A 26,372-nucleotide genomic window follows, 5' to 3' on the forward strand; every position below is an offset into this window, starting at 1 on the left:
TTTCCTAAAAATGCTATTCATTTTGAAATTTATAAACTTTAAATTTACTGGTAATTTTGTTGTATTATGTCTTTATGTTGCATATTTTGAGGTTAATATATGATTTAAATTTCTAGATGAGAAGCCAGTCAATTTGTGAAATCCAGATTGTTTTAATCAGAGACTCTACTGACCATAGTTGATTGTTCTTAAAATTTTGTGGTTTTAAATTGGCTTAGGTAATATGGGGTTACATTTAAAGCAGAATTGAAAAGTAATAAATTACATGGATATTTGATTAACTTTTAGTTACTATTAACCTCAAATTTTTCATAGATTTTTTTTCTGTTGCTATTGCTTTCTTCAAAATTGTGAAATATTAGGCATAATTACATATAAATATATGTCAGCAGAGTAGGATTTCTGAATTTCTGTCTTTTGAAATACATGTTGCCATTGTTCCACTATTGTGAGATTAAAAGTACTCTCACACATATTGTTAGTTTGAGGTTTCTTGTGACTGTTGTATATCCAGCCTAGTTGCATTTAACCTTAATAGATTTTTATTTTAAAAAGGACCTTGTAAAGGGAGAGCATGAGCAGGCAATTATTTTTGATACCTTTTAACTTACAGTAAATACATTTTAATTATAAGTCTAAAGTAATGTTCTGAAACCATTTCAAGAACTTTTGAATTAAAAGTTTTGAATTAAAGTGCCTTTTATTGCTAAAATATACACTAATACCTAATGATAAATCTGCCACATATTTCTAACATGCTGATAATTTAAGCAATAGATATTTTCTAGTGTACTATGTTTCTAAACTTTGTAAAATAGAGGTTTTCCTAAACTTTATAAAAGGGATGATTTTCTGGGAAGTTGTAAATAAAACTCCCATCAGTTGAATATTTTTATCTACTAATTTACATTATAAAGTGAGCAAGTTATTTCCTTAGGAGAAATATTGTTCAGTAAACTCAGTTGAATCACTTGTAAGAAAGTGGTTAAGACCGAAGAGGCAAGTTGTTTAGCATGCTGAAAGTCAAAGGACATAGAGCATCCTCTATTCCTTCTGCGAAGTTTCATCCCCAGAAAGCAGTTTATTTTTCCTTTGCAGCATTTTCCTCAAATTGGTCTTTGCTTCCACTCTGCAATTCATCTTTCTCCTTTTGTCTTAATATTTAAAATAATAGGTTTTTTCAGCCTCATTGCCACACCAGTAGATGGCACTGGTAACACAAAATTTTGTTTGGCCTGAGAAGTGTACTGAGTTAAGATAATAAAATTATTTCTAAAGGTCAGCTCATAAGTCATAAGCTCTGTATATTAGATTAGCCTAATAGAAGGACACTATTTTTAACAAAGACTTTTCATCTTCTGAAGGAGAAGGAAGACATAATTAACATTAGTTTCTGTATATACAATGTCTATTTTAGCCCAGAGAACTAAGAACTAAATTTTAGTCCCTCTTTTGTTAGTAACTTTGTCCTTGAACATAGACTCATTAAATAATGAGGAGCTTAAGTTATCCCATATTTAAAGATAAATATAAGTACTATGTTCATTTGTGATAGAAATTGAACTGATATATATAGTAATTCCTCAGTGAACCTCTTGTTCTGTTTCAGAATGTTACAAAAGAAAGACAGATGAAGTTACTACAGCAACAGAATGACATCACAGGCCTTTCCCGGCAGGTGAAACACGTTATGAACTTTACTAACTGGGCAATTGCAAGTGGTAGCAGCACGGCACTACTGTACAGCAAGCGACTGGTGAGACCCCAGTACCTTCTTTTTCTTTAAGTTGACCTTATTAAGGTGTTACTTACACCTATTTAAATTTACATTTTGAATTTCAGTAGAAGTAATGACCATCACACCAAAATATAGGAAGTTTCCATTACCTGCAAAAGTTTTTTTGTTTTTCTCTACCCCTAGCATTTTGCAGCCACTAGTCTGATTTTTGTCATTTTCTAGAATTTCATATAAATGAAATCATACACTAAGGTTTGAGTCAATCATAGGTTTTGGAAATACTTGTATAATGTAGTTTAGCACCAGAAATGGCAGAAATTCAAGCATGTGTGTTTGATTGTTAATATAGTTTTTTTAAACACTGATTCTGTCTCATCTGAGATGGACACTCTGGGGCTACATGAGGTTTTATTATGTCTTTATCTTGTTTGTTTTCTCAAGTGGTATTTAATTTTAAGACTAATGTGATTTTTTCCCTTTAAGATTACTTTTCAGTTGCGCCATATTTTGAAAGCACGGTGTGATCCTGTCCCTGCTGCTAATGGAGCAATACGTTTCCATTGTGATCCTACCTTTTGGGCAAAGAATGTAGTCAATTTAGGTAAGAAATAATTAGTTGTATGGCTATAATTTGGAACACTGAATTAGGAGAAAGCAGCTAAAACAAATCTTAGGTACTTCAAGATTTTAAGTGACTTTCTAGCATGTAAACTTTTGAAAGATAAGTTCTTCATTGGAAACTCATTTCAGCTTTGTTCATTACATCTTTAAGAATGTTGAGAGTCTCCTCTGTATAGTTTTCAATAGTAGGGATCATTTCTAACTTTTTCTCCCACATCTTTTAAAATTGCTATGGACTGTTACATGTCAAAAACTTAGCAAATGAGTTTTTTCTCTAAATAATTTCTTACATGCTTAGTAGCTTATATATTAACGGTACAAAATTGTCCACTTGAGGAAGCCTTTCAACATGCTAATGTGTCCAGATCCCATGTTCTGAGGCATGGTTGAAAGATAAGAGTAGCTCTTTAGACATGGAAGCCAAATGGACTTTGCTTTTGTTACTCCACAATGTGGATCTAAGGACTGTAGGTGAAAATTATAGATAAATGTATAAACAGCTCAGTTTACAATAAAACATTGCCTTCCCCAATCAACAGTTAGAGCTGTCTACAGATGGATTAAACTTATTTTCAGAATAGTCAAGTGCTCACCATTGGAAGCTGTAAAAGCATAGATGAATGGCTTTTTGTAAAAATAGTAATAATCTTTGTGTATATTCAGGTTTGGCTATAGCTTTAGATCAGGCATCAGCAAACTGTTTTTGTGTGATGTGGTAGCTAAGTTTGGCTTTTATGTTTTAAAGAGTTGTTAAAAAGTATATGACAGATCTTATGTGGCCTGCAAAGCCTAAAAATCTGGCTTATTACATGAAAAAGGTTTGCCAACTCTACTTTAGATCAAACCTTCCTAAAATATGCATTCTATTCCTAGAAAGTACTTGACTCTGGAAAAAGGAAGGAGAATTTGTCATTTCCAAGGATATAAATAGTAATAGTTTTAAAACATTCAACATGTCCATAGAAAACAGTGTAGTACTCTTCCCTGCACATTTTGACAGTTCAAAGGCAGATGGAATCGGTATTAGCAATCTCGGATATCCTTGAATCTCCTCGGGAGAGAATTTATTTAGACTGACTAGGTGGGCCTCTTCTCATAGTGTATCTTTCAGCTGTTTAATTTTCTGTACATTTGTGTAAATAATAAGGGCAGATAATATATCATTCTGAGTAATCAGAAATCAATTAATTGGCTTTGGACTATATTAGGTTTCTGACCGTTACCATCTTTGACCCTAGCTCCCTTTGTTGTTGTGCTATTGGGAGCTTTGAGTGGTGGTAGTTGTCAGAGGAAAGAGGAAAATATAATGATTAGTCCATGATGTAGATGTTGATTATATGCAAATTACTCTCATTTTTTTTAAATCCTTCAGGTAATCTAGTAATAGAGAGTAAACCAGCTCCTGGTTATACTCCTAATGTTGTAGTTGGGCAAGTTCCTCCAGGGACAAACCACATTAGTAAAACCCCTGGACAGATTAACTTAGCACAGCTTCGCCTTCAACATATGCAACAGCAAGTGTATGCACAGAAACAGCAGTTGCAGCAGATGAGGATGCAGCAGCCACCTGCACCCGTACCAACAACAACAACAACAACACAGCAGCACTCCAGACAGGCAGCCCCTCAGATGTTACAGCAACAGGTGAGCGTTGTATCACATTACTGAGACAAATTATGAAGACCTCAAGTCTGTATATACTCTGTCCTATATAGGTGAGTTACACATTTCAAAGTTACTAATGGGGACAGAGATCAAGGGACAGAGCTCAAAGGTCAGTTTAAACATTTTCTTTGGATATGGCAGGGATGTGGGGGACGTGTGAGGAAGGACAAGAGTTAAATACTATGATGGGAAACAATTAACTCACTAGTACTATGGAGGTATGCAGGAAACACAAATTCTATCACTGGGTCAGGAAGATCCCCTGAAGTAGGAAATTGCATCCCACTCCAGTATTCTTGGCAAAGAGTCTGACACTAAGCGACTGAGCACACACACTGTGGAGGTATACATACTTTTATCCCTCTATACCACATCTTTTTTATTCTGCACCTGTGGTTTTGGGTCAAAGAACCGTGTTCTATCTGATATCTGATACGTTCTTTAGGCTTTTGGTCAAATCATTTCCTTTCCTGTATCTTCCCTGCTCTCTTCTCTCTCATCCAAATCAAAACTGTTCATCCGGGGTTCATTAAGTTAATGCTGATAGGCTTTGAAACACACTTAGACTAAGAGAAGGAGATTGGGGCAAGACACGAGCAGAATGACTTACACTTTTTACTATCCTGAGAAAATTATTTTTACTGTAACATTTTATAATTGAAAGATAAATTTATAAATATTATTACATAAATGCAATATATACCTTTTGCAGCCTCCAAGATTGATCAGTGTTCAAGCAATGCAAAGAGGCAACATGAATTGTGGAGCTTTCCAAGCCCATCAAATGAGATTGGCTCAGAATGCTACCCGAATACCAGGGATACCCAGGCACAGCGGCCCTCAGTATTCCATGATGCAGCCACATCTCCAAAGACAAGTATGCCTAGAGTTACATTTGTAAGAATCATACAATTTTAAAACTAAAAGACAGCAATTTTTTAAAATCAGTTGTGGGAGGGAGGAAGGGTGGTCATTGATACCTTTGAGAATTTGACTAATGCTGTGTTATCTTCCTGTCCCAGGAAAATACACATAGAATTTGTATTAAATTTTAAGAGCTTCTTTGATGTCTTTAAACCCAATGTATACTTTGTGTTGAGCATCCCTTATTTAGTCCAACCAATTCATTTTACAGAAGTGAAAAATAAAGGAGCTTATTATTTACCCAGAGTTCCTAGAGGTAATGGTAAAATTAAGAATAAAACTTTAGTTTCTTGAAATTATTCTTCTGATCTTTTAATATGACATTTTGACTTTTTTATTCCTCTCTTTACTCAGTGTTGTTTATTTTAAGATGGGTATGCCTACTCTTGTGTTTAGAGTGGCATGTTTTCTAATCTTTGCTTGAATAGTAGATTGTATAGGAAGGTGTGATTACTTTTACATAGGATTTCTGGTGGTATATAAAAAAAAGGTCATTTTATCATTGTTAGAGTGATGTTTCTCAAAGTATGATATAAAGGCCATGAGAATTACTGGGGCATCTTGTCATAAATACATTCTGAACTATATCCATTGAATCAGAATTTACAGGAGGGGAATACTCAGAAATATGTGAACTTGTACTGATTTAGATGGACCTGCATACTAAAGTTGCACAAATACCATCCTAGAGAAGTGGTCCTCCAACTTTTTGGCTCATTTACCTCTGAAAGACTTTTGGAAAATACATACCGTAATACCTCACATTTGAAGGTTGACATTTAAAACTTCCATTACAAGTTTAAGTTTAAATAGTAAGCCCTTTGCAGGGCTTACTGTCTACCATATTATAAATACTAACATTATAAAGTAAAACCCTTGCATTATTTTTTAAGTGGATTCACTGGAGTCCCAAATACAGTAGCAGATTGTTTTTGTTGTTGTTGTTGTTTTCTTAAACTTTTTTATTTTCTCTTGGATTATAGCCGATTTACAGTGCTGTGATAGTTTTGGGTGGACAGCAAAGGGACTCAGCCATAAATATACATGTCTCCATTCTCCCATAAATTCTCTCCCATCAAGCTAGCACGTAACACTGACAGTTCCCTGTGCTATTCCTTGTTGGTTATTCATTTTAAATAAAGCAGTGTGTACATATCGATCCAAAACTCCCTGACTGTCCCTTGCCCCCATTGTTCCCTCATGGTAACCATAAGTTTGTTTTCTAAGTCTATGAATCTGTTTCTGTTTTATAAATAAGTTCATTTGTACTATTTCTTTTTAGATTCCACATATAGGGGATATCATACAATATTTCTTTATCTTCGCAAGTTATTTTTTGAAAGTCAAAATTACATACTTTTTTCTCCTTGGACTTAAATTTATTTTCTACTTTTATAGAATTTTATCTTAATATATTTATGTTTGATAGAATTGTGAATCAGTTTGTTGCAGTTTTCTGCTGGAAAGAAGTCTTTCTATTTTAAAATTCTGAATGCTGTTATCAAGCATTAATACTTTTTCTTTAGACCAGATTTTCACTACAATTATTCCTATACAGTTTAAGATATATATTTACATGGTTTAAGAATATTAGGGAACAAAAATTAAATTCTTTGAGATATACATTTCTTTATGTGATAGAGCCTTTTTCCTTTCCTATTCATTTATGCATATTTGTATGTTTGTTACCTTTTACTGTTGAGAGTAAGTCAGAATTCAGCATTGATTTACCAGTTGACAACTTCTTTAGGCCTTTCGTCATTTTTGTTGATCATTAAGTATCATCAGAGCTCAATCCAAAGATTTGTTACCCAGGTTTTAGAGCCAGACACTCTGTCTGCTGATTGATTGATGCCTTTATTTTCAACTGTACATTTGCCTATCTCTTCAGCATTGTTTTTGTGTGTGTGTGTGTGTGTGTGTGTGTGTTTTATGCTGGGGCGATATGTTGGATTAGATTAGAGATGAGTTAGAGATGTCCTGTGTTATTTCTTATTTTTGGAGAAGGGCAGTTTTGAAAGAAATAGTTGGGAAAAACTCACAGACCATGGTACATTCTTAGGTAAATTGGGTTTTCTTCAGAAAAAAGTATATATGAAGGTTGACTATCTAGATTTTAATTTCCTTAGAAGTATTCACATACACAATGACCCCTTAGTTCTTGGAAAGCCTTCAAATAGTACCAGGAGGCAGGTACACCCTTTAGAATGGTGCAGAAGCTACAAAATCAGACCAACCATCTTAGGACCTTGTCCTTAGACTTTGGGTCCTACAGAAATCACTGACTGTTAAAATTCTAAGTTTTAAAATATTTCAGATGGTTTATATGTGTATACTAAGTTATTTCCCAGAGATTTTAATCTCTTTTTTACATAGCACATATATATGTATGTTTATCACGTATAATTAAATTTATCTTGAGAAAACAAGAACATTAAACAACTCTTAGTTTAAATCACCACATTAAGGATCATCTCAATGGATACAGAAAGGTATCTGATAAAAGTAATGATTCATGGTAATCTTGTAAACTGAATAGAAGAAATTTTCTTTATCCTGAGAAAATATATCAGAAACCTACTGCAGATATTTTGTTTTCTTTTTTAATTGAGATATAGTTGATTTTCAATAGTGTTTCAGGTGTGCAACATAGTGATTCACAATTTTCAAAGATTATACTTCATTTATAGTTATAAAATATTGGTTATATTCTCTGTGCTATACAGTATATCCTTGTAGCTTGTTTATTTTGTATGTCAGTTCAGTTCAGTTCAATCAGTCGTGTTTGACTCTTTGCGATCCCATGGACGCCAGGCTTCCCTGTCCATTACCCAACTCCCGAAACTTGCTCAAACTCTTGTCCATCAAGTTGGTGATGCCATCCAACCTGCTCATCCTCTGTTTTCTCCTTCTCCTGCCTTCAGTCTTTCCCAGCATCAGGGTCTTTTCCAATGAGTCAATTCTGTGCATCGGGTGGCCAAAGTATTGGAGTTTCAGCTTCAGCATCAGTCCTTCCAATGAATATTCAGGACTGATTTTCCTTTAGGATGGACTGGTTTGATGTCCTTGCAGTCCAAGGGACTCTCAAGAGTCTTCTCCAACACCACAGTTCAAAAGCATCAATTCTTTGGTGCTCAGCTTTCTTTATAGTCCAACTCTCACATCCATATATGACTACTGGAAAAACCATAGCTTTTTTTTTTTAAGTTAATTTATTTATTTTAATTGGAGCTAATTACGTTACAGTATTGTAGTGGTTTTTGCCATTCATTGACATGAATCAGCCATGGGTGTACATGTGTCCCCCATCCTGAACCACCCTCCCCGCCTCGCTTCCCATCCCATCCCTCAGGGTCATCCCAGTGCACCGGCCCTGAGTGCCCTGTCTCGTGCATCAAACCTGGACTGGCGATCTATTTCACATATGATAATATACGTGTTTCAGTGCTCTTCTCTCAAATCACCCCACCTTCGCCTTCTCCCACAGAGTCCAAAAGTCTGTTCTTTACATCTGTGTCTCTTTTGCTGTCTTGCATATAGAGTCATCGTTAGCATCTTTCTAAATTCCATACATATGCGTTAATATACTGTATTGGTGTTTTTCTTTCTGACTTACTTCACTCTTTATAATAGGCTCCAGTTTCATCCACCTCATTAGAACTGATTCGAATGCATTCTTTTTAATAGCTGAGTAATATTCCATTGTGTATATGTACCGCAACTTCCTTATCTATTTGTCTGCCCTTGGACATCTAGGTTGCTTCCATGCCCTAGCGCTGTAAAAAGTGGTGTGATGTGATTGCTAAAAAGTACATGTGTCTCTTTCAATTCTGGTTTCCTCAGTGTGTATGCCCAGCAGTGGGATTGCTGGGTCGTATGGCAGTTCTATTTCCAGTTTTTAAAGGAATCTCCACACTGTTCTGTATAGTGGCTGTACTAGTTTGCATTCCCACAAACAGTGTAAGAGGGTTCCCTTTTCTCTGCACCCTCTCCAGCATTTATTGTTTGTATACTTTTGGATAGCAGCCATTCTGACCGGCGTGAGATGGTACCTCATTGTGGTTTTAATTTGCATTTCTCTGATACTGAATGATGTTTAGCATCTTTTCATGTGTTTGTTAGCCATCTGTATGTCTTTGGAGAAATGTCTGTTTAATTCTTTGGCCCATTTTTTGATTGGGTCGTTCATTTTCTGGAATTGAGCTGCATGAGCTGCTTGTATATTTTTGAGATGAATCCTTTGCCAGTTGCTTCGTTTGCTATTATTTTCTCCCATTCTCAAGGCTGTCTTTTTGCCTTGCTTATAGTTTCCTTTGTTGTGCAAAAGCTTTTAAGTTTAATTAGGTCCCATTTGTTTATTTTTGCTTTTATTTCCATTACTGTGGGAGGTGGGTCATAGAGGATCGTGCTGTGATTTATGTCGGAGAGTGTTTTGCCTATGTTGTCCTCTAGGAGTTTTATAGTTTTTGGTCTTATGTTTAGATCTTTAATCCATTTTGAGTTTATTTTTGTGTATGGTGTTAGAAAGTCTTCTAGTTTCATTCTTTTACAAGTAGTTGACCAGTTTTCCTAGCACCACTTGTTAAAGAGATTGTCTTTTCTCCATTGTATATTCTTGCCTCCTTTGTCAAAGATAAGGTGTCCATAGGTGCGTGGATTTATCTCTGGACTTTCTATTTTGTCCCATTGATCTATATTTCTTTGTGCCAGTACCATACTGTCTTAATGACTGTAGCTTTGTAGCATAGTCTGTGAAGTCAGGTAGGTTGAGTCCTCCAGTTCCATTCTTCATTCTCAATATGGCTTTGGCTATTCAAGGTTTTTTGCATTTCCATACAAATTGTGAAATTATTTATTCTAGTTCTGTGAAAAATACCATTGGTAGCTTGATAGGGATTGCATTGAATCTGTAGGTTGCTTTGGGTAGTATACTCATTTTCACTATATTGATTCTTCTGATCCATGAACATGGTATATTGCTCCATCTATTGTTGTTATCTTTGATTTCTTTGATCAGTGTTTTATAGTTTTCCATATATAGGTGTTTTGTTTCTTTAGATAGATTTATTCCTAAGTATTTTATTCTTTTTGACGCAATGGTGAATGGAATTATTTCCTTAATTACTCTTTCTGTTTTCTCATTGTTAGTGTATAGGAATGCAAGGGATTTCTGTGTATTAATTTTATATCCTGCAGCTTTACTATATTCATTGATTAGTTCTAGTAATTTTCTGGTGGTGTCCTTAGGGTTTTGTATGTCAAGGATCATGTTCTCTGCATACAGTGAGAGTTTTACTTCTTCTTTTCCAGTCTGGATTCCTTTTATTTCTTTTTCTTTTCTGATTGCTGTGGCTAAAACTTCTAAAACTATGTTGAATAGTAGTGGTGAGAGTGGGCACCCTTGTCTTGTTCTTGACTTTAGGGGAAATGCTTTCAGTTTTTCACCATTGAGGATAATGTTTGCTGTGGTTTTATCATCTATGGCTTTTATTATATTGAGGTATGTTCCTTCCATACCTGCTTTCTGGAGCGTTTTGATCATAAATGGATGTTGAATTTTGTCAAAGGCTTTTTCTGCATCTATTGAGAATATCATATGGTTTTTATCTTTCAATTTGGTTGATTTGCAAATATTGAAGAATCCTTGCATCCCTGGGATAAAGCCCACTTGGTTGTGATGTGTGATCTTTTTAATATGTTGTTGAATTCTGTTTGCTAGAATTTTGTTAAGGATTTTTGCAACTATGTTCATCAGCGATATTGGCCTGTAGTTTTCTTTTTTTGTGGGATCTTTGTTTGATTTTGGTATTAGGGTGATGGTGGCCTCATAGAATGAGTTTGGCAGTTGACCTTCCTCTACAATTTTCTGGAAGAATTTGAGTAGGATAGGTGTTAGCTCTTCTCTAAATTCTATATGTTATCTTAAATGATCCTCATAAAAACCCTCAGAAAGACGGGTGTCCATTTTCATTTGTCATTTTCCACATTTCTAAATTACCAAGATTGTGATTTTGCCTAAAGTCACACAGAATTAAGAGTTAGGAATTGATAACCATGTTTCCATTTGTAAATTTGTCATTCTTTCTACCATATTAGTTACACAATACACAATTATTTTTATTAAGACAAAAGTGTCAAAGTGGAATATAGATAGAACAGAGGTTCTCTGTGTCTGATGATTGAAAACTTTAGGGATTTCCAGATCATCTATTTTTATATATCTTTGTTCTCAAGTAAAATCATATCACCAGATTGACAGGGTACAATTATTGGCAAGTATTTTTTTTTCCTAAATACTATACAAAAATGGACAGAAAATGAAATGGCTAACTTGGAATTTTATTTTTCCTGCATAAGTTTGAAAGGGCCCATTTCTTTGTCTCTCAGCCACAGGTATCAAACACTGAATTTTTGTATCCTTACTTAACTGAAAATTGTCATCAAGATACCATTCATATTAGGCTATCCTGGCAGATCAAGTAATGATAACATCTTCTTTTCCTAACAGCATTCAAACCCAGGGCATGCTGGACCCTTTCCTGTTGTGTCAGTACATAACAACCCAGTCAATCCAACCAGCCCTACTACAGCTACTATGGCGAATGCAAATCGAGGTCCCACCAGCCCATCTGTTACTGCAATAGAATTAATTCCTTCGGTTACCAATCCAGAAAACCTGCCATCGCTGCCAGATATTCCACCTATACAGGTTTGTATTTAAGTTGAATGAGAGATTTAAAACCTATTGTTAATTAGGGAGTTGCATATATATTTCTGGTTGCTTTTGTATTTTTTTTTAATGCAGCTGCAATATTTGTTTTGAAATTTCAAAAAAAATTGGTCTAAATATTTGAATTTTAAAAATTTACACGTGCTAGACCTAGTACTTCTCAATATTTTAAAGCTACAGGGCGTCAGCTTTGCTTATGTGTCATCTGTCAACAGGCAAACCTAGTGTTTAATGCAGCACTTTTGCTTCATTAGATCCAGAGAGAAGGTTTAGATCCAGAGAGAAGACCCAGGACCAAAATAAATTAAATTTTTGTGAATCTTCTGTTAGGTGCAAAAAAAACTTGTGCAAATAGGTTTGACTGAGAAAGGAGGAGGTTGGAAGGTGTAGATATCAGGCATGTACAGGGGCAGTACTGAGAGAGAAGTAATAGTGAGGAGTAAAAGATGGGCAGGATGGGTCTCTGAGCTGTTGTGTCCCTTTCACCTGTAGCATTATTTCTGAAGAAAAATATTATTTGGTGCCTTCTAAAATTTTATAAATGTATTTGAATTAAAATCATTTTAAAAAATTAAATATAAAACTTGAAGGTTGTATTGAGTCATCTCATGTATAGTATGAGTTATTCAGAATCAAGGGTCACTGTGGGAGCAAGGAGCAGTGAAATCACTAAAACATTAGGACCTGTGAGACTTCGTGGCTGCAGTTTAGTAATTATGTATTTAGTGGATTTATAGTATAGTTTTAAAGGATGTTTCTATAACTTCAGAATTGTTTCAGAATCATTAACTCATGAATTCTCTTAATCTGATTGTTTCCCTAGTAATAGGAGAAATCTTTTGGCTAAGTGATTGGTAGGTGTAGTGGTGTTAAGAGTACTGGACTATACAGTGTAGAATTTTGGAATAAATCAATAAAAAATAAAATTTGTAAGTTGTAAGCTTGTAATTTATAAAATGTTGGTTTAATGCTTGAAATCATCTCATACGATATCTAGTATCCCTATTTCATGAAAGAGAGTGAGAGAGGTTAGTGACTTTCTTAGTCACCCAATAAATGGTAAGTTGCATTTCAAAGCCTAGCACCTGATTACAAATCCATTTCTCTCCCACTGCTATCCATAGAGATAGCGGGGAGACGGTTTGGGATTGTAGGTGTGGAAAAGTAGAGTATTGAGGGGCTCTAGGCAACCAGGGATAGTTAGATGCAGTGTTAAAGGAGTCATTCAAGCACTCATTGCATGCTGAAGTGGACACTGAAGATAAAACGAAACAAGACTTGTTTCCAATTCTTAAGAAGCTTTCAAAGGTTAGCAACTTTAGAAAGGTTGCTAATGTCAAACTTTACATAATTTTCTAGGGCCACTCTAACAGAGAACAGATGAAGGAAGGAAGGATGCTCCACATTTTTGAAAAGCCTGGGTATCATAAGGCAAATGAGCCCTTACTAGACTTTTCTTGTCACCTTGCGCAAGAGCTTTGAAATCAAGACAAAAGGTTCCAGAATATATCCCCTCCCATCTTTAGTTTTTCTAAGTGGGATAGAAAGAACAGGATCCATGTTTTCTGTCATGAACCTTTTCTTCCTTGCAGACATATGGCGTAACTTCAGGTTATTAAAGTATTGTCTGCTCTAAAAAATTGAGATATAATTCTCGTACCATGAGACCCAACTTTTAAGAAATGGACAGTACAGTCTGTAGTTCTTAGTATATTCACAAGATTGTGCAACCATCACCACTATCTAATTCCAGAACATTTTTGTCACCCTAAAAAAAACTACCCATTTGCAGTCACTCTCCATTTTCCTTTTTCCAGTCCCTGGAAACCACAAATTTATTTTGTTTTTATGAATTTGCCTATTCTGGAGATTTTGTATGTATGAAATTATGCAATATGTGGCCTTTTGTTTCTGGCTTGTTTCACTTGGCATAATGTTTACCAGGTCCATCTATGTTGTAGCATATATCAGTACTTAATTCCTTCTTTTGTCTGAATATTCTGTTCTCTGAATATACCAAATTTGTTCATCTATCCATCAGTTGATGGACATTTGAGTTTCTACTTCTTGACTCTTGGGAGTAATGTTGCTGTGAGCATGTGTGTGTAAGTTTTTGTGAACATAGATTATCAGTTTTCTAAATTTCTGGGAGTAGAATTCAGGGTCATAGAAGTTTCTGAGGAACTACCCAACTCTTCACAGTGGCTGCACCATTTTATATTCTCACCAGTGTCCGTGTGTGAGGATTTTAGTTATTCCACATCTGTGCCGATACTCTGGGCTTCCCTTGTGGCTCAGATGGTAAAGAATCTGCCTGTAATGCAGAAGCCCCGGGTTTGATCCCTGGGTCAGGAAAATCCAGGAAATGGCAACCCAATCCAGTATTCTTGCCTGGAGAATTCTATGGACAGAGGAGCCTGGTGGGCTACAGTCCATAGGGTTGCAGAGAGTCGGACGTGACTGAGCAGCTAACATGCTTCCTTTGCAAATACTCATTGAGGCCTGTTTTTAAAGCAGTTTGAGGTGGTTACCACAGAAGTACAACCAAAAATAGAAGGGGAAGTAAACCTATAGTCTCTTGAAGAATTGCATACTTTTTCTCCTAGCCTGTAGTTTTCTATGGTATAGTGAAAAAGAAATGTGGGGGGAGGTTACACAGGAAGCAGACAAGGGAGCATTAACTATGCAATGCAGACAGGAAATAAATACAAAGCAATTTCAGGTATTCGTTGATATATCTTAATACTGGTCATTCCAGCTATCCAGTATAGAGTAGAAGTTGATTTAAATAGACTTCTCTCAAGTTGAATTATTTTTTTATTTGACTTTACTGTTCATCTCCAGAAGAATTGTAATATGTGTTAGTAATTTTGACTTTGAGGGAATATATGATGAACCTGGATTCTTTTTGAATAGTTAAGTGAATATTAGATTGTGTTCAGATTAGATTTATTAAACAATAGATGTGTTAAATTATTTATTATTAGGTTATTAAACAATAGTGTTAAATTCTTTGTAAACAGTTTTCCATACTTGACATAGTAACTTAATTTATTTGGATACTACACTGGATAATATGAAGTCTTGGGAAAACCATATGTGTCTTTCTGATATTTATATGTAAATTTAAATGTTATAGAATACCCATTCTGTACTGTGTTCCTGATAGTGGCTGTCTTCCATCTTTACCAGTGTGATAGGTAAAAATGATGTTTGTTGATTTCATGTATAGTTCTTTAATTTGTGTGAGTTTTTATCTTTTTTTAGGTTCATTGATGCTTAAAAAATGTTTATTGATTCATTAATGGCTGCACTGGGTCTTCTTTGCTGCATGGGCTTTGTCTGGTTGTGGAGAGCGGGGGCTACTCTCTAGTTGTGGTGCTTGGGCTTCTCATTGCAGTGGCTTCTCACTGAAGAGCACAGGCTCTAGGGCACGAGGGCACACAGGGTATAGAGCGTGGGCTCAGTAGTTATGGCACATGGGCTTAGTTGCCCTCTGGCATGTGGTATCTCCTTGGATCAAGAATCAAACCCTTGTCCATTGCATTGGCAGGCAGATTCTCACCAGCGAGGTCCAGTTCATTGATTATTTACATTCCTTTGTAGATTGTCTTTTTCCTTTGAATTCTTAGAAACTATTTATATAGCACATACCTGTTCCATGCCGTTATTCAAGGACACTTAACTAACATTGGTTTAATAAATATGTGAATTAATATTTTTCCAGTTAGACTTCTGACTATAGTTATAGTGATTCAATCCATGCTTGATGAAACATCGAGATAAATACTTGCACTGGCTGGTGGCATCAGAGAAGCCCTTTTATGTACTTGCAGTTTGCCTCTTCCTAATATTTTCACTCTTCTCTAGGGTGACTCTAGGGTTGTCACTTGGGCCAGAGATACAGACTGTAGGTGGGAGAGTATAAAAGGAGTGGCAATAGAAATAGGTAACATGGAACTTTCATGTCTGTTTTGAATCATCCTATCTGCTCCTTTATGTTTAGGTGAGATATATATAGCTCAACTTCTGTCTGTGGCCCTTGTTGGGAACTGTTCTTCCTCACAATTCTCTAGGTAACTTTAGTTACAGCTAGGGATTTTCCTGTAGTTACAGCTTAACAAGTGAATCCTTGGCCAATAGCTGTGACCATTGAGCAGGCACAACTCTTCATATCTCTTAATCATCCCTCTAGCTAGCCCACAGCATGCTCTCACTTTCTGCCTTTTATGTCTGTGACATTTGGTTTTTAAAGGGCTTTATGAGAAAGGCCTGTTTACCTTTTTTTTTAATTAAGGTATGATTGACTTAGTTTCAGTTGTACAACATAGTAATTTAATATTTGTATACATTGCAAAATGATTACCGCAGTATTTCTAGTTAACATCAGTCACTATACATAAAAATTGTGTGTGTGTGAGAGGAGGACTTTGAAAGTTGCTAAGAAAGTAAATCTTCAGATATATGCTGCTGCTAAGTCGCTTCAGTCGTGTCCGACTCTGTGCGACCCCATAGACGGCAGCCCACCAGGCTCCCCCGTCCCTGGGATTCTCCAGGCAAGAACACTGGAGTGGGTTGCCATTTCCTTCTCCAATGCATGAAAGTGAAAAGTGAAAGTCAAGTCGCTCAGTTGTGTCCGACTCCTAGCGACCCCATGGACTGCAGCCTACCAGGCTCCTCTGTCCATGGGATTTTCCAGGCAAGAGTACTGGAGTGGGTCGCCATTGCCTTCTCCTCAGATATATAATAAAGTGTTAATAATAGTCACCATGCTGTACATTACCTCCCCATGATTTGTTTTATAAGCGGAAGTTTGTACTTTTTGATCCTTTTCACCCACTTACCACCACCTCTGCCAACCACAAATCTATCTGTATTTATAAGCTTGATTCTGGTTTTGTTTGTTTTTAAATTCCACATATTACTGAGACCATATGGTATTTGTCTGATTTATTTCACTTAGCTTAATGCCTTCAGGTCCATTCATATTGTCACATGTGACAAGATTTCCTTTTTATGGCTAATATTTATTCCATTGTGTATATGCATATGTCACACAATTTTATTCATTTATCTATAGCTTTATTTCTTCATCTATTGATGGACACTTAGGTTGTTTTTATATCTTAGTTATAAGTAACGTTGCAGTGAACATGGGGGCACATTTATATTTTCAAATTTGTGTTTTGGGTGACTTCCATGGTGGTCCAGAGTTTAAGACTCCATGTTTCTACAGAGGGCACAGATTTGGTCCTGTTTGGGGAACTAAGATCCTGCATGCCCTGATGTGGCCAAAAAATTAAATTAGAAAAATATTAGTGTTTTTTGTTTTCCTCATGTAAATACCCAGAAGTGGAATTGCTGAATCATGTGATAGTTCTGTTTTTAACTTTTAAAGAAACTTTATAGTGTTTTCCATAGTGGATGTACCAATTTACACTCTCACGACAGTTCACAAGGGTTCCCTTTTCTCTACATCCTTACCAGCACTTGTTATCTCTTTTCTTTTTGATAATAGTCGTTCTAACTAGGGTGAAGTGATAGCTCATTGTGGTTTTGATTTGCATTTCCCTGAGGATTGGTGATGTTGAGCACCTTTGCATGTACCTGTTGGCTGTCTCTGTGTCTTCTTTGGGAAAATGTCTATTCAGATTCTCTGCCCAATTTTTAATTGGATTTGGGGGAGTTGCATGTAGGATCTTAGTTCCCTGATCAATAATCAAATCCACATCCCCTTGCCGTGGAAGCACAGAGTCTTAATCATTGGACTGCCAGGGAAGTCCCTAGATTGTTTAGTTTTTTTACTGTTCAGTTGTGTGAGTTCTTTATGTAGTTTGGATATGAACCCTTATCAGATATATGATTTATGGATATTTTCTTCCTTCAGTATGTTTCTTTTTCATTTTGTTGATGATTTCCTCCGTTGTGCAGGACCTATTTAGTTTGAATGTAGTCCCACTTGTTTCATTTTGCTTTTGGAATGAGATCCAAAAAATCATTGCCACAATCAGTGTCCAGGAGCTTATTACTGCCTGTGTTTTCTTCTAGGTCTTACATTCAGGTCTTTGAGTGATCCACTTTGAGTTGGTTTCTGTGTATGGTATAAGATAGTAGTCTAGTTTTATTCTTTTGCATGTGGCTGTCCAGTTTTCCCAGCACTGTTTATTGAAGAGACTATCCTTTCCTTGTTGTATATTCTTGGTTCCTTTGTCTTATATTAATTGATCATATATGTAGAAGTTTATTTCTGGCATCTTTATTCTTTTCCATTGATCTGTATGTCTGGTTTTATGCCAGTATCATACTGTTTTAATTACTGTGGCTTTGAAATTCTGGCCTATGATGCCTCCAACTTTCTTCTTTCCCAAGATTGCTTTGGCTATTCGTGTTTTTTTGTGGTTCCAAAGAAGTTGTAGGATTGTTTGTTCTGTTTCTGTGAAAACTGCCATTGGAATTTTGATAGGGATTGCATTGCATTTGAAGATTGCTTTAGTTATTGTGAACATTTTAACAGTATTAATCTTCCAGTCCACAAGCCCAGAGTATCTTTCCATTTATTTGTGTCTTACAGTTTCTTTTATCAATGTTGTACAGTTTTCAGTGTATATATCTTTGACCTCCTGGTTAAATTTATTCCTAGGTGGTTATTCTTTTTCATGTGATTTTATTTTTTAAGTACTCTTAAAAATTATATTTATTCATTTTTTCATTTTTGGTTGTGCTTAGGTTTTAGTTGCAGTGGGTGGGGTGCTACTCTCTGTTGCAGTGAATGGGCTTCTCGTTAAAGGTGGCTTCTCTTTGTGGAGCACAGACTCTTATTTATTTGGCCATGCTGCACGGCTTGCAGGGTCTTATTTCTCTGACAGGAAATTGATCTTGGGCCTGACAGTGAAAGCCTGGCATCCTAACCACTAGCCAATCCAAGGAACTCCCCTGGGATTGTTTTCTTAAATTCTTATTCTGATAGAACATCATTAGTGTACAGAAACGCAACAGATTTTCATATATTGATTTTTGTGTCTTGCAACTTTACTGAATTCATTTATTGTTACAGGTTTTGGGTGAAGTCTTTAGGATTTTCTATATATAATGCCATGTCATCTGCAGATAGTGACAGTTTTACTTCTTCTTTTTCTTGCCTAATTACTCTGGCTAGGACTTCTAATACTGTGTTGAATAGTAGTGGTGAGAGTAGTCATCCTTGTCTGTTCCTGATCTTACAGGAGAAGCTTTCACTTCAGCTTTTCACTGTTATGTATGATGTTAACTGTGAGCTTATCATAAATGGCCTTTCTTGTCTTGAGGTACCTTCCTTCCACTTTGTTGATAGGTTCAGCTTGTTTTTATGATGAAAGCTATTTACTTTAGGAGAGTCCTTTCTTGCCTGTAGTATGTTGTGAGCTGCTTTATTCTGATCATTGTTATGTCAGTCCAATTCTACCTTGGTTTATATTTGTAGTTTTTCTTCAAGATTTGATGCTACTCTTTCCTATTTTATAGCCTTGAAAATCAGTGTGATTTTGAGGGGGAAAGGAGAGTGAGAAGTAAATGTACCAATATGTCTTCAGTTTTCGGGGTTTTTTTTTTTTTTTTTTTTGGAAGACTTATTTTTTGGCCATGGTGGGTCCTCGTTGCTGCACATGGGCTATCTCTAGTTGTGGTGGAGGGAACTACTCTCTGGTGTGCGTGGGCCTCTATTGCAGTGGCTTCTCTTGTTGTGGAGCACGGGTTCCAGGTGCACAGGCTTCAGTCATTGTGTTGCGTGGGCTCAGTATTTGCAGCTTAGGAGCTCTGGAGCACTGGCTCAGTAGTTGTGGGACATGGTCTTAGGTACTCCACAACATGTGGGATCTTCCTGGACCAGGGTTTGAACTGTCGTTCCTTACATTGCAAGGCGACTTCTTAACCACCAGGCCCCAGTTTCCTGTTTTGAATGAGAAGTAGATTTGCCTAAAAAGTAGATCTGCCTCTAGTAAGAGAGTAGATTAAAAGAGGCAGGTGTAGGTAAAAGTAGATCAGTAGATAAGAAGATCAAGAAGGTGAGCAATTATTTAATTAAGAATAATTTGACCGTTTCTGATATGGAATAGTATAAAATTTTTCTTAAGATAATTTCCATAGTTAAATATTTTTTGCTACTGTTTATTTTTCTACATGAATATTTTTCCATCTCATCAGCACAGTTCTCCCCTGTGAGTGGGATGTTTAAAGACAGGGAGCTGATGTTCAGATTGGGAGCTAGCCCACAGTCACAGCGCCAGGTCCTCTGGCTTTTAACTTCCTACATCTGGTGTGCTAAAAGGGCTTAGTTTTTCTGTTGAGTGCCTCCTTTTTTGTGTGTAATAAGGGACCTTATACCTCAAGATAAAGGCTTTCTGTTGAGTAATAGACTTTTCAGAACTTTAAAATTAGATACGGATGTGGTTAGGTATCTGTTTAAGTTCAATTATTTTGGCACGACCATGGATGTTGAAATAAAGTTAGGGGGATGTTAGGGACAAAGATGCTGAAAACAGGATCCTACATCAGCCTTGAGAAAAGGCAAAAGAGTAAGGGTGTGTCAGAACTATTTTCATAGTAAAACACAAGGGATATATAGTGGGTTATTGGGCTTTGTCTGGACCTGCCAGGTATTTATTGAATCATTTTAATTATAGCTATATTTGCATAAACTATATTGTGTGGGTCCTCAGGAGGATAAGGAAGCAACAATTAAGCTGAGTTTGATATAGCATAATCTGTTTTAGTAAACTGAGTATAAATGATTATATTAATAAGTTATCTGCTTTAATCAAAGCAAATTTATCTTTTTGTTCTTTTTCTTTAGTTGGAAGATGCTGGTTCAAGTAGTTTAGATAATCTACTAAGTAGATACATCTCAGGCAGTCACCTACCCCCACAGCCCACAAGCACCATGAATCCCTCCCCAGGACCCTCTGCCCTATCTCCAGGATCATCAGGTAAAGTCAGTTGAGGTACCGCCTCATTTCTGTAACATCTTAAAAAAGTATCTCTCAGTGTATGTATTAGGATTCTCCAGAGAAACAGAACCAATAGTAGAAGGGTGTATGTGTCGGGGGAGAGAGGAGACAGAGGTTAAGGAATTAATTGGCTTATGTGATTGTCGGGGCTGGCAAGTCTAAAATCTGCTGGGCTTGTCAGGAGAGTGGAAACCCAGGGAAGAGTTGATGCCAGTCTTGAGTTGAGGCAAAATTCCTTCTTGCTCTAGGGAACTCAATCTTTTAAGGTCTTCAACTGATTAGAGACCCACCTTCATTATGTTTTACTCAATATCTACTGATTTAAATGTCAGTAACATCTATCATGTTGATGCAAAAGTAATTGCGGTTTTGGACCTTGACTTTAAATCATAGCTAGGCTCAAATGCATCTTTATTAATCAAAATAGGAACCATTACAATCAGCACATTTTTGCCAATAAGAAATAAGTTTGTTTATTCCTGTAGCATAAAAATACTGCTTCAGGATTCGACGAACTCTTGGAAAGCATTTTCTGCATCCTACTGGTTGTGGAAGCATTTTTCCTGCAAAAAGTTGTTGAGATGCCTGAAGAAGTGGTAGTTGGTTGGTGAAAAGTCACTTAAATATGGTGGATAAAGCAAAACTTTGTAGCCCAATTTGTTCCAACTTTTGAAGCAGTGGTTGTCTGACATGCGGTCAGGTTTATGGAGAAGAATTGGGCTCTTTTTGTTGACCGATGCTGGCTGAGGTATGGCAGTTTTTGGTGAGTATACTTCTGAGATGTAATGGTTTTGCCTGTAGTGGATCAGACAGGCAGCAGACCACCAAACAGAGACCATAACCTTTTTTTTGGCTCAAGTTTGGCTTTGGGAAGTGCTTTTGAGCTTCAGTTACTGACCTGGTCATCACCAGTTGTTGTCTAAAATCCACTTTTCATCGACATCACAATCCAATGGAGAAATGATTGGTGGTGTTGCGTAGAATAAGAGGAAACGACACTTCAAAATGATGATTTTTTTTGATTTCTGGTCAGCTCATGAAGCACCTACTTATCAAGCTTATTCACCTTTCCAACTTGCTTCAAATGCTGAATGACTGTAGAATGGTCGATGTTGAGTTCTTTGGCAACTTCTTGTGTAGTTGGAAGAGGATCAGCTTCTATGATGACTCTCAGCTGGTCGTTATCAACTTCCAGTGGCCAGCCGCTATACTCCTCATGTTCAAGGTTCTTGTCTCCTTTGCAAAACTTCTTGAACCACCACTGCACTGTGTGTGTTAGCAATTCCTGGGCCAGGTGTGTTGCTGATGTTGCGAGTTGTCCCTGCTGCTTTACGACCCATTTTGAACTTAAATAAGAAAATCAAAGATGAGATTGCTTTTTGTCTAACATCATTTCCCTAGTCTAAAATATAAAATAAACAGCAAGTAATAAGTCATTAGCAAAAAAAAGTGAGAAATGTGCATTAAAATGATGTATAACATAACCACATTTATTTAGAATGTATTCCAGTATCAAATGGCAAATCTAAACAATGCAAAAACCAAAATTACATTTGCACCAACCTAATAAATACCTTTCCACAAAGAACGGGGTACCATATTCTAGCCAAGTTGAGACATAAACTTAATCATTATAATAATATTTTTCCTTGATTGCTCTAATTATTTTTCTTCAAATGTTGTTGGCAGTCTAAAGTGAATTGAAATAATATTATGTATCTGTGGTGTACACTCTTCAGAACTCTGATGTTCCCCTCCTTCAACCTCCAGCTGTATTTATGTTTTTTGCTGGATTTGTAGATGTATTTACTCTCCATGTCTTCTATTTTACAACACAGGTTGTCAATTGAAGAATTCTTTGGTTTCAACTCAAGTTTAAAACACTTTGTTAAATAATGAAAAAATTGAAAATTTGTTCAAAAAGCAAGAAATGAGAAAGGGCAAGTGAATTTTCAATTTGAAGTTCAATTTTCAGTGGCCAGTCAAGTCCATGAGATAGAGACCTCTTCCAAAGTCCCAGTTTTATTAACCCTATGACATGAATGAATTATTAAAGCAGCTCGAAATAGATGGACACTGTGGAAGTGGTTATGGAATGTATTTTTCATGTTTCTTACTGAAACATACCACCTCATTATTTCTAGAGTTAGAACAGTTCAGACTTAATGATGCATCTCATGAAAAATCCACATTTAATACATTTTTTGATTAATACTATTTTTGAGGTTTAATGAATGCATTCCAGGACTTTTAAAGAATAATTAATAGGCATCTAAGTAGGGTATTTATCAAATGACTTTGGGTGGGATGGCAAATAGCTTTCTCTTGATATGGTAGTTTCCACTGATTGAATAGTGTTGCTCTGAGAGGATTCTGAGAATGCTTTCTGGGCTCAGCTGAGAGAATCTGATTGACAGTTGCCAATGATTAGACATGAAATCCTTGACTTAGAGACTAAGACTAGGTCTGATTTCCAAGAATTGCTGAATTGCTTTATAATAATACTTGAATTCTGTAGTGGGTAGGTAGAATTCTGAATTTTCTTACCTGCATAGATATTCATTTTGACTTATTAATTTTCAGGTTTATCCAATTCTCACACACCTGTGAGACCCCCTAGTACTTCTAGTACTGGTAGTCGAGGCAGGTGAGTATTACATTAATAGCTTTTTTATTTTTATTAAGAAAAATCAAATATGTACTTTGAAAAATAGACTATTGTAATGAACTCCCATATACTTTTCAGCCATCTTCAACAATGATCAAGTTATGGCCAGTCTTTATTTATTCTATACTCCCACCCATTCCCCAGTCTAAATTTATTTTAAATAAATTTCAGAGATTTTGTCATTTTATTTGAAACTGTTTCTCTATATATCACTTACAAGGTAAGGATTTAAAAGTTTTATAACCATTGAACCATTATACACCTAAAAAATATTTGGTAGCTAATTTTAATCAGTAGAGCTCTAGTTAATGTTCATATTTCCCAGTTTTTCTCATAAATGTTTTAAAAAATGATTTTTATTTAATCAGATTCGGATAGGCCCTATACATTGCCATCAACATGTATGTTGAGGTCAAACTCATTGTATTTATTGAAGAAAACTGTATTGTTTTTCTTACAGAGTTTTCCTCATTTTCCCATCTTTTCATGTAAAAACTACCTTTTGTTTTTTTCTCTGTATTGCTATTTAGGTCAGGAGGTTTGATTAGATTCAGGTTTGATTTGAGGTGAAGGGATGGGGATAATACTTCACCGTGGTAATGTGTACTGTCAGGGTCACAAAATGTAGATTTTTTTATGACAGCAACCAGTGATTGTCAGTGCTTTTTTTTCCCCTGGCTTGAAAATGATATTTTAGTTACTGTATACCACCTTCTTTGAATACTTCTGTAAAGAAAAATTTTCTGCCAACTATTTGATTATTGGAAAAGCAGAATAAATTGATTCTCTTTATTTGCCTATTTTAGTAATAATGAGTTGATTCCCAGCACCCTCCAACAGTGACCAATGAATATTAACTTTATGAGTTCATATATTTAAACATATTTTATATATTTTAATATTTTAGGTGTTATTTTTATTGATGATTACATTGTTCCATTTGGCCTGTCCGAACTTTTTCTTAGTTATTTTGCTATAATCCCAGTAGTCATTTAAACATTCTTGTTTCCTGTTGTGAAATGATGTCACATGTTCATCAGACAAATAGCTGATCTCAGGCCTGAGGCAAGAAATGTATAAGGAATCCTGGTCATATTAGTGGGGAAATAGTGCTTTGAGACAAACTTGTGGGTTCTAGGGGCTACTGAATTCACTGCTACTGAATTATTCATGGTTTCTTCTACTTTTTTGGTGAATGGAGAGCTAAGATATTATAGTGTGGGAAGAGAGAGAATGTATTGTGCTGAAGGTTAACATAATAAATGTTGACTGATTTTTCTGTTTTTAATTTGAATAATTTAGTGCAAAGTAAGGATTTTATTTAAGGTACATTGAATCTTTTATTTATATGTAAATGCATTTGGAAGACTAATTCTTTGTTTTTAAATTACACTTTAAATAATCAGTACTTTTAGTAGAAAAGTACAAATTGAGTGAAAAGGGTTTTCATTTTTGTCAGTGATACAGTCTTAAAGTTTATTCACTTCTCTTGCCCGTGGTTTGCTTTATGATCTAGATAGAGCCGATTAGTCACGTATCTGTCCCTCTTAGCCTTTGGTTGTTGTTCAGTCACTAAGTCGTGTCTGACTCTTTGCAACCTCATGGACTGTAGCATGCTAGGCTCCTCTGTTCTCCACTATCTCCTGGAGTTTGCTCAAATTCATATCCATTGAATTGGTGATGCTATTGAACTGTCTCATCCTCTTCTGTCCTCTTCTCCTTTTGCCTTCAGTCTTTCCCAGCATCAGGGTCTTTTCCAGTGAGTCTGCTCTTCACATTAATTCACATTAGGACTCAAAAGCTGAAATAGTGATTCCCTTGAAGGGCATTTCATGGACCACTGTTACTGATGTTTTTAGATCTTTGGAGATAGAGAACAATTTAAACTTCTATTATATTTAGAGAAGCAGTCCCTATACTAGTAGCCTAGGGAAATGATCATTTACTAGATCCCCTAAATGATGTAGTGTAGGTTCCTCAGACGATAAAATGTTTAGGGTCTTCCAAAAGATTGATAAACATTTTTTAAAATTTGAAGCTATGAGTTTATAATACACTCCTCTTAACCATATTATTATGTATCCTTATCTGCTGTGAGCTTAACAAATTGTTTTTACTTTAATGAACATTTCATATAACTTAATGAACTTTTCATATAATTGTTTCATATAAATGTACACCATGCAGTCACACATATGTGACCTTTATTTGTTGTTTTTGTTAGCTGTGGGTCATCAGGAAGAACTGCTGAGAAGACCAATCTTAGTTTTAAGTCTGATCAAGTGAAGGTCAAGCAAGAACCTGGCACTGAAGATGAAATATGTAGCTTTTCAGGAGCTGTGAAACAGGAAAAGACTGAGGATGGCAGACGGAGTGCCTGCATGGTAAGGTTCCAGTGGAACCGTTCAGTGATGTAAGGAGGTCACTTCACTAATTATTTCATCTCTGCGTGTGTAAGTCTGGATACTGATCCCGTGGACCTGTATTCATTTCTAAATTTTTTTGCCTGGTATAAGCCAAATATCTCTTTCTCTAACTGATCTTTTTCCATCTAAGTGTCAACTGTAATTGATCAGAAAAGACTTGTATTAAGGACTCCTTTCAAGCTATCTTTTGGTTTGTAATTTGTTATGTAATTTTGCCATGATTCTAAATTGGGCTCTAGTTTTTTCTAAATTTATTAATCATTTCATTAGTCACATTGAGTCTCAAGCCACAAAAATCCTTGGCCATTTTCCTGGACCAGTGAGTTCAGGGTTAAGACTGCTGACATGAAAGAAGTTTAATGCTCAAAGAGTTTTGTAATGAGAAGATTGCCTTTGGCCTATGAATTATAACGATTAATAATTTTTAATCAATTTTTAACCAGTTTAACAATTATTAACCAATTCCTCAGCTGGAACATTTTATAAAATTTATAATACAGAATGAAGGCAGGCCCAAGTCTCTCTTCATTTAGAAATTTTGATCTTGGTTCTTTTCTTCCTACTTACAATTTATGTGTAATTTTCTACATGGTTGGCACATAGAAATTTCAACTCTGTA

The 26,372-nt window shown here is 35.8% G+C and overlaps 1 protein-coding gene across 3 annotated transcripts in view; it reads left to right on the forward strand.

Annotated features, from left to right (window-relative positions):
• The window catches only part of TRIM33 (tripartite motif containing 33), a 144,061-nt gene that overhangs the window by 104,181 nt on the left and 13,508 nt on the right, over positions 1-26,372 (forward strand). For all 3 annotated transcript variants that reach the window (XM_005204040.5, XM_059884670.1, NM_001206018.1), the window contains exons 7-14: positions 1,610-1,756; positions 2,222-2,339; positions 3,732-4,003; positions 4,737-4,901; positions 11,457-11,657; positions 20,506-20,638; positions 23,243-23,306; positions 25,552-25,711. In XM_005204040.5, coding sequence (XP_005204097.1) covers positions 1,610-1,756; positions 2,222-2,339; positions 3,732-4,003; positions 4,737-4,901; positions 11,457-11,657; positions 20,506-20,638; positions 23,243-23,306; positions 25,552-25,711 — 1,260 coding nt within the window. The remainder of the gene's footprint in view (positions 1-1,609; positions 1,757-2,221; positions 2,340-3,731; positions 4,004-4,736; positions 4,902-11,456; positions 11,658-20,505; positions 20,639-23,242; positions 23,307-25,551; positions 25,712-26,372) is intronic.

The sequence above is a fragment of the Bos taurus genome, chromosome 3 (assembly GCF_002263795.3).
Source record: "Bos taurus isolate L1 Dominette 01449 registration number 42190680 breed Hereford chromosome 3, ARS-UCD2.0, whole genome shotgun sequence".
Taxonomy (NCBI): Eukaryota; Metazoa; Chordata; class Mammalia; order Artiodactyla; family Bovidae; genus Bos; species Bos taurus.